Consider the following 10,032-nt stretch of genomic DNA (forward strand, 5'->3'; position numbering starts at 1 on the left):
TTCTATGTTGTCGGATAAAATCATTGTTCGCATTTCACTTGCTTTTGCTTGTTGGGACAAACACATGAAAATGCTACTGTTGATGTCCTTTGTACTTCAGATCATTTAAAATTTGAGAATTTATTCACCGTCCTTCAATACCCATAATCAGTTGCTTATAAAACATGGAAAGATACCATGAATTTTTTAGGATATGAGGAAATTCTTAATTAGCGTTCTCATCAGGAACAGCTACAGCATTCAAGAAATCCAGCCACAAGCAGAAAACAGTGGTTTAAATGCTTAACCATTGTCCCTCAACAAAACATTGCAAATTAAAATGCCTGGTGAGAGCCGAAAGCGGGTGATAATAAAATGTAATGATATTGATCATCATTGTCATACAAGACTTTCCGAGTCTGCAGAGGAAGACCATGCAATATGTAATACAATTTCCTCCAAAAGCAACAGCCATGGTCACCTCTCTTCATCCTACCTTACCTACCTTTACTGAACATTGGCAAGCTCAGAAAGAGATCCTTAATATCATTTACAGGTGTTAGTTACATTCAGGCATTCGATGGAAGCTTGTAGTCGAGCATCTCCCTTGTATTTAACCGAATGGAAGGCCCCATTGATGAGCATATATGGGCGCTTTTCCAGTACACTCCCTTTGCACCTGATGGCTTGTTTGCTTCAACTGATTTCTGCAAATTGCAACAGCAGACGATAAACAAGTCATTGCCATGCAAACCATCTTGGCAAAAAAAAAGAAGAAAATGAAATGTAAATATATAAGGTGAAAGGGGGGTCAATTTTGAAACATACTACTGCAGCTAGCAAGTTTACAAGGAGGTCTTCTTCTGAGAAGTCAGCTTTTCCAAATGGTATGTGAACAATCCCAGTTTTATCTGCTCTGTACTCAACTTTCCCCCTTTTGAATTCGGCTATTGCCTGAAATGCATTTGATCAATCCATTTAATTAGCAAGATAATAATTGGTAGCAGCCACATCATAATTGTTACTAAAATTTGTATATACTGAGATACATTCACTCAAAGCATGCAGTTCTACCCTTGTCTGTTGGTTCATGCTTAACTCCAGCAATGGTGATAAGAGTGCACTACTTTTTATATTTTTGTAGCATTTGGTAAGCTTATGTGTGTCTAATTGCATGCTAAAGGGATGTTAAGAAAACACCATTTGAAGGTTGAGAGAATGATAGATCCAATTTGGAGGGTGGGTGGGGGTTGGGAGACGAGACCATTACCTGAGGTATGTCGGTTGTAACAGTACCAGCTTTTGGGTTTGGCATGAGTCCTCGTGGTCCTAGAATCTTACCTAAGCTGGCAACCTGATGCACCAAACAAACAGATATAATAAGTAAAGCTCTGCTCAATTAAAGAAACAAGCTCTCCAAAATGAAAAATTCTCATTCCACACACTCAAACAGATGCACAATAAAATGCAATTTGTCTGATCGGTAAATTAGCCATAATAAACCATAATCACATCATAAATTGAAAATGTTCTTAGTGGGAGTGTCCTTTTTCATAATTTATGCTCAAGAACCATGATGCAGGTATTTCCTAAGATTAAATCCCTGATCTAAGTATCAATTAGCCAATCTAACTGTAGACTATACAAACCCAAAAAGACATGTTCTCTTGAAGGGATTGCATTCTACATTAAACTATACATTTTACACCAAACAATACACTAAAAGATTGTGTACGGTAACTTAATGTCATAAATACTTTTTCACCTTTTCTTGTCTGTCATCGGGGGTGCTGGGGTCAAGAAAACAATTGCATGTCTTGGATTGCACATCAAATAGTAACATTAAAAAGTACTGCTATTGATAGGAAAGCATCTAAAAAAAAGATTTGAATATAGGAAGGATATAAAATAGCTCAAGTTTCAAATTTACTATTCCCTGTGACATTTAAAAAAAGTTTCAAATTTACAAATTCAGTTCACAGGCATGGATGCTATTAAAATATCAAACAAAAAGATAGCAGAGCAGCACCTTAGGCATCATATCCGGAGATGCAATTAATTTATCGAACTCCATATATCCTCCTTTTATTTGTTGTATCAGGTCCTCACCACCAACCAAATCTGCTCCTGCATTTTTTGCTTCATCGAACTTTTCACCTGCAAATCTCCGCCACATTTATGATATCAAAGGTTTTTTTTTTTTGGGGGTATAGCTGTGACAGAGATCTAACAATATTAATTTAGCAAAATCTATGATCATCCGGACTTATTCTGGATGAACATACAAGACAAGGAAAAGTGAGCTAGTTTTTGGCAGGCATGAGAAACATTAACGCTTGTTTTCCACAGTAGAGAAAAAAGAGATGGATAGAGATGGCATGTTCAGGGGACAGATGGTATAAGAATCAACAAAAAGCAGGATCCTGAGATAATTAATAGTCAACACAATAGTTGGAACATCTGAAACTCCATGTTACAAATTCCAGAAATTCAAAATGTTCAATGCTTTCACAGCATGGAAGATATTGCAAATTCTGAACTATCTTCTCTCTCCAAAGACTACAAGCTCCAGCAATCATCCCTCAAATCTCTTTCTTCCATGGACTCAGATAACAAAAATAAGGAGATGCAAGTAAGGAATCAACACTCAAGTTTTAATTTTAAATAGCATGCGATACATTTACTTGTAAGAACCTCAGCATCTTAGATTAAGAAAGTCTAAGATCAATACCAAACAAAACCACCTGAATAGACAAAGAAACATTTATAATCCTGACAGCATTCCTAAGGAAGACTTCTTGCCAAGTGAGTTTTGCAACTTTTCTTCTTCTTTCAAAATCATGAAACCATTAAACCATTAAGTATGAAAGAAAAAAAAAATTCTAGAAAAGCAAACACAATCCAGTGTGCTATCATGATTTGTGAACCCAGGCAAGACATCATAATGGCCAAGGAACAACGTCCAAAAACCAATTACCAAGCAAACCATCCAACAAAATTCCCAGTGAAGCAAAAGCTCCACTAGAACCTAGGGAAGACATATTGCCAGATGAGTTGTGCAACATTTCTTCTTTTTTCAAAATCATGAAACCATCAAACCAATAAAAGTAGAAAGTAAAAATTCTAGAAAAGCAAACAAAATCCAAAATGCTATCGATTTGAGCGCAAAGGCAAGAGATCATAATGGCCAGGGAACAACCTCTCCAAAAACCAATCACCAAGCAAACCATCCAACAAAATTCCCAGTGATGCAAATGCTCCACTAGAACCTCCTGAAACCACCTCTCCCCAACTCAATAAACATTTAAATCAAAGTTTCGAGGCTTTTTATTTGGAAGAGTACACAACCAAAAAATCCTCAAAAGATACTAGACTGCAAAATTTCACATAAAAATGGTACTGTTGCAACACAACCACCTCAATCACCAGATTACCTCAAAGAAAGAAAGGAAACAGAACAGGAATCTAACACTACCATCCAATCATTTTCTTAATCACACCTAACTCCTATGCTTATCTTTGAGTTTGTACCTGAGAAGAATAACAATAACGCAAAGGTCAAACATGTTTGAGGACAGCACTTTTTCTTGGGACATTGGCACGTATTTGAATCCTATAGATACAGCTACCAACTCTCAATAACAACAGTACACTTGTGCATCACAATCCACAGGATTCATATATGAATTCCTTAGCCCAGTCAAACATGAAAGTCGTGATGGCTTTCTCAATCAATTGCCAATAAATAATTGGAACAACTTTTAGCCTAAAATGAACTCAAATGGGATGCTACGATAATACAACAGAAATATCTTGGCAGGGTTCCTCATTATGTCTGTCTATCATTATGGGAGTTGGTGATTCAGATTGTCCTCTACGAGACACAGCCAATCCACATGAACTGATTTTTTTGTCTGTACAAAGTCTCTCCTCAATGTCCATTTTTTCCACCGATCAGAAGATACTGAACTGAAACTGATTAACACTGACAGCTTGCTTTCTAAATACACAACTTTATATCTGGTCAAGTCTGAAAATTGAATAGAGCAATTACCTTGAGTAAGGACTGCCACTTTAACAGTCTGTCCTGTTCCCTTGGGCAAATTTACCTATGCAAGGAGAAACAGAAAAAAAAAAAGAAGGAAACTTTAATGCCGCTGCAATAGTTGATTAAGCCATGTATATAACTTTTTATAAACATAAAAGTGATAACTCACTGTTGCTCGCAGCTGTTGGTCATTATATTTGGGATCAATGTTCAGACGAAAATGTGCTTCAGCACTTTCCACAAACTTCGTGCTTGCTGTTTTCTTTAGCAAAGATATTGCTGCCCCCAGGTCATACTCCTTTTTTATTTCCCTCAATTTTTGAATTTCCAAGAACCTCTTAGACCTTGTCTGGCATTTCCAATAAAAGGACAGAAAGTTGAATTCTTGCAAATGTATAATAATCTTGAAAAATGAAAAAAAAAAGTGCAATTCAAAACTCAAACCAAGAGAATTGTCAGACTCTGCCTGCTCTATTAAACAGTTTATTGGACTAAAATTCAGTAGAAGCTAAACCCAGCAAAAACCACCACTCTCGCTTCCTCGATAACCAATCACTCCTTAAGCATTGAAAGAAATAGAGCTCCTTGAAAATAGTAACTAAAACGTTCATCATTCCTTCATCAAATCAAAGAATAAAAGCATCAAGCGATCTCAATCTATCTGCCAAAACAGTCGCCTGTAAGCATATAATCCCCTAAATTGTTGGGCCAAAGTTCAAAAGAATCAGAACCCACACATCAAATCAACCTAAACCCCCGAAAGTCATTATAGAGAGAGAAGCAAACAAGAACACACATACTCTGTCTCTCTTTAGAGGCAATGCAGCCTTGCCTTTCTTGGGCTTAGGAGGAATAACTGTAGCAGTTGCCACGCCACCTCCTTCCTCTCCCTCCGTCTCTTCAACCTCCTCGCCCACCTCTGCCTCTGCAGCCAAAGCAGCAGCCACAACCACTCTGCAAGGTCTAGACTTTGCCTGTGTCTGGGCATAAAACTTGACCCAATTGCTCGATTTTCTCTCTGAAACCAATGGGTAGAGAGAGAGAGTTTTGGGCTTGAAAGAAAGGAGAGAAGGAGTTAGGTCTTGTGGATGAACTGGGGAGGCGGCGTACGTTAGCACGAGGGATGATGTTGTCGAAGTACAAGCTGCCGTTGCCATTGTTGTTTTGGTTTTGTTTTAAATCCGTGTCTTCCTCTCTCCTTGGGAAGTGAAGCTCTCTATATGCTTATCTACTCCACTGTCTCTATACGTCTTGAAATTAAAATAAAGATAAAAAAAGATTTCAGGGTCTGGTGTGGAAGAGAGACTATTTCTGTGGTGTGCAGGGCTCCAAATACCCCCCCCCCTCCCTTTTTTATTCTTCTTTGGAGATATCCAGAAAAACTAGCACCAAATAATTTTGTCATTGAAAAACAAAATGGTATTGTTTATTTATTTTAAAAAGGAGAAGAAAAAATAAAAAAAAAAATTGGTAACGCTCGTTCAGCCCTTTTACGTTCCAAAAAAAAATGTTTTTTTTTAACTTCAAATTAATTTTTTTTATAATCTTTGTTCATCTTAATATATTAATATCAAAAAAATATTAAAAATAAAAAAATATTATTTTAATATATTTTCAAGAAAAGATACTTTAAAAAGTAATACCATAATTTTAAACACTACTTTTATCCATGTTTGTTTTTGTGATCGTGTTTTTTTAAATACTTTTTTAATTTATCTTTTAAAATATTATATGATTATTTTAAAAAATAAAATTTATCTAAACAAAAAATGAAAAAAAGTTATAGATGAATTAAAATAATTTTTTTTAGGAGTTAAATACAAACAACACCATTAAAAATTTCTCTATCCAAAAAAAGTTAAATAAACAATAAAAAAATCACAAATGAGAGATATTAATTGAAATATATGTTTAAAAAATTTAAAAAAAAAACAAATCAAGAAAATATGTCAATTAAAAAAAGCAATATTAGAAGGAAAAAAACATTCTGAGTATTTGGCTTAATTCGTTAAACATGTAATCCAGGTCATGAATTAAATTAGGTTCAATAGATATATAAGCCAAAAAAAAGCTCAGGTTTGCAAGCCTATGGCCTAACACGCGTCGACTACTATAATGAAGAGCCCACACGTGTAGGTGAACCTTTAAACCCGGACCTGCAGGCTAGGAGTTGATTTTATTTTTAAAAACTTTTTTAAAGGGATAAACAACCTATCATCCATCTTTATTTTCTTTTTAAAAATATGTAGGTAACAAATTGTCCACTAAGACATACGACGTGTCGTATACAAGCCTAGATTCCTTTCACCACTATGGTGCCTGAAAAATCTAGCCAGTGCTTCTTTTGCTTAAAAAACCCAATTTTTCAATCATTTCAACCCAAAAAACACTATATCAACACCCTTATAATATTTACAAACCAATTCATCAACTCAAAATACCTAAAAAATAGTCCAAAAAACAAAAATCAAACCAGGATAGTATTGGCTTCCTCGGCTTAAATCTGTTTTTCAAAAAATATTAAGACTTTAAACAACCATCATTAAGTCTCTCTTATCTCATAAAACTTATGGACACCAAGAAAGTTTGGTGGTAAAAAATGGCGTGAACAATGAATTTCTTTCCTATCTTTAAAATCTGACAACCCCTATCTCTCTCCTTTCTCTAACCAAGAATTGAAAAATATACAAATAAACTTTTAAACCAAAACTGATTTGTTGAAATTTAAAGGAACCTGAATTGTATAAATTGCATTATTTTTAAAGATTGAGGACCTATATGTACTTTTATACCGACTGCTAATCTTTCATCCGAATAAAACATCTATATGACTTGTAGAGTATAAGTATTCTAAATATCAAACAACAATAATTCAATGGAGTTAGGTTAAGTTTTTTATTTAACAAATGGTTCAAAAAATATATGAATAGCATGTTGTCTATCTAGCTCGCTCCGATAAAATACCAACACATGTGTTGGATTATTATCAAATATTTACTAGCACACCACCTAACATTATAAATATGTGAGTTTAATTGTATTTTTCTAAAATTACAATTAGATAATATAAATACATATAATTATAAAATAACTTTGCAATACTTGCATCCTAGTAGAAGCTGAAGTGTAACCTCCATAGCTTACACAATCATAGGCCAATATGGGTATTTAGGGCCGACTCACATGAAAATGCTCCCGAGACCATAATTGTTATCAAATAAAAATAAGTTGTTTATTTCGTGTTAACAACAAACATTTAAAATGTAAATAAATATTTTAAATTCTTCAATTCATATATGTAGAAATAGCAAACATGTAGGGGATGATAGCAAACATGTAGGGGATGTTTGCTATATATATATATATATATATATATATATATATATATATATAAGCATGCTGAAACAACAAATCCCCAACTATATATGGGAATGATTTCAAAATCATCCTACAACATCAAATAAATTAAAAGGCACTTATCTCCCTATAAGGTTTGTGAATAATACACTGCAAAAAAAAATACAATATACATGCTCAACATATCTACATAACACATTAAAATTATCATAATAATTAATGCAAACTTAATAAATAATCAACACATTCAAATCATAATAATTAATCGATACCTTCTGAAGACCTCATCGTTACCATCATCTAGTAGTATCGTAAATGTTTTTTCAATCCATTTAAGACATATAACACCCCTTTAATTCAGAAGGAAGGGTTGTCAATCTAAATTATCACTTGTATAACACAATCCAATTATGAACACTAGTAGATGTGACTTCTCGTCCATTAATAGACAATCCAAGCAAAATTATAACGTCCTATAGTATCAGTGTTATCTCCTCATGCCTAAAATAAAATGTGTGTGTCTCATGTCTCCATCACTCAATCAATGTATGAATTATGTTGTGGTCAATCTTGATGTGTTCTAAACAACTAGCATATAAAAAACATGTTTGTAACATATATGGCTGAACTCGTTCATGTAGTCTCATTCACCCATGTGTACAATAATAAATCATGGTCTCATCATGCATAATAATTTAAAATATAAGTATATGAATATATAATATATTTAATGTAAAGTAAATAAAAAAATATATAAAAATTAAATATTCTTACAATGCCAGTGAAAATATCCTCTAATCGATGTCTGCAGCCGCATGACAAAAGTGTTAACGAATCTGGCAGGCATGTACTGTGATGCATACTCTTTATGATTATAGTTATGCTCTTCATGGATGTCATTATTATGTTTTTTTGAGAATATCATCATTGTAATGTGGAAGCTCAGATTGAGGAGACGATCTACCACCTCGAGTGACAACATTCTATATAATAGTATTCATGTTTGATGTTAAATTTAATCAATTTATAAAATATCATAATATATCATAATAAATATATGTTTTTTCATACATACATTTTCAATTAGGACATTTTTTTTCTTTTTTGGTTTGTGTCATTAAATTTGTCACATCTATAATGTGCATAACCCTCTTTTACATCCATCTTGTTATACGAATAAGTAGACATTCGTTGACCACTCCTGGATTTCCATTTAGATGAATCTGTTTGAACTCGAGATTTAGTGTAATCACTCTAATCTAACTCGTCTAGTAATAGACAGAATGACATGTCATATGTTAATCTGTAACTCTAAATCGTGTAATGATTACCAATAAACTATATAAAGTTTAAGTGATTCTCGACACAAGATAAAAGAACATGTGAATATGAACATTGAAATGCATGTCATTTACCATATATGCATGTTTTATCATTCAATCTGATTGTCCATCTGACTTATTTTATAACATATGATTTAACAAGGGTGTTGACTAAGAAAACCTGTTGTTCAGAGTCGAATAACATTACAGTATGATTTTTGATCTATCCTTGTTCGTTGTTAATTCAATCTAAATTGTCGAAGGCCAAATTATTTCATATTGAATAAAATCATTAGTTTTGTGTCTCTGCTTAGCCCAATAACCATTGCATTTGTAAAATGTCAATTGTACTAGAGTTGAAACAGACATTGCATAAACACCTTTCAGAACATGATCAAATGATTTTGAAAAATTAGTTGTCATGTTACCATACTAGTGATCATCATCATAACATAAAGCCTATTTTTCTTTTGGTTCTTGCTTAAGCCATTCTTGATATAATGGGTCCAACTTATATTTTATTTCATATCGCAAATTAAATTTGCACCTTAAATGTTCATAACACATCCTTATCAAAAAAAATTTCATAACTAGGTTTTTGATTTTATGATTGAAGTTGATAATAAAACATGGGGCACAATATTAATGATATCCTATAGGTTCACACTAAATTTTCATTATTCCATTCTTTATGCCTACATATTTATCTGATATTACACATATATTTGTTTTATCACCGATAATGTATCTCTACAAACAAAGAAAAAACATCTCCAATTAAAATTATTTTATTTGATAATGATTGCAAAAGCCAAAAAGAATATCCCATTATTTGCATAAAAAACAACCACAATCAATAACTTCCTATCATAATGCCCGTATAAATATATGTCATCAGCATTGATAAGTGGTCTATAGTACTTAATACCTTCATTATAAGGTCCAAGTGACCAAAAAACTCTTTCAAAAATCATTGTACTATCGTCAAAATTTCTTTTGTATATCCAATCAACAACTGTTCCAGGATTTGATTCATTTACTACCAAAACCAACCTAAGTAATTTTTTAAAAAACTAGTCATGTGAACTAAAAAAATGCTCAAGCACCTTTTATTTTGCAACTCATGCTTTGTCATATAACATTTTATACTTGTAATGCAATTTTACTTTATCATATATGCTTGTAATAGCCATTGAAAGATTATCCATAATAAGGGTTGATATAGCACCATTAATAAAATTTGCATTAAACTGGTGATGGTTTTTTTGGAAAAAGGTCAAAATACATACATATGACTCTTTTAACTTTGTTATCTTAAATGAATCT

The 10,032-nt window shown here is 32.9% G+C and overlaps 1 protein-coding gene across 1 annotated transcript; it reads right to left on the reverse strand.

Annotated features, from left to right (window-relative positions):
• Positions 1-344: 344 nt before the first annotated feature.
• Positions 345-5,336, reverse strand: LOC133704664 (large ribosomal subunit protein uL1c-like). Its single transcript, XM_062129572.1, has 7 exons — positions 4,828-5,336; positions 4,197-4,376; positions 4,034-4,088; positions 2,009-2,136; positions 1,250-1,333; positions 808-933; positions 345-686 (listed from the first exon to the last, which is right to left on the reverse strand). The coding sequence occupies exons 1-7, from the start codon at positions 5,182-5,184 to the stop codon at positions 549-551; spliced, it is 1,068 nt and encodes a 355-aa protein (XP_061985556.1). The 5' UTR covers positions 5,185-5,336; the 3' UTR covers positions 345-548.
• Between the last annotated feature and the right edge of the window lie 4,696 nt (positions 5,337-10,032).

This window comes from Populus nigra, chromosome 1 (assembly GCF_951802175.1).
Source record: "Populus nigra chromosome 1, ddPopNigr1.1, whole genome shotgun sequence".
Taxonomy (NCBI): domain Eukaryota; kingdom Viridiplantae; phylum Streptophyta; class Magnoliopsida; order Malpighiales; family Salicaceae; genus Populus; species Populus nigra.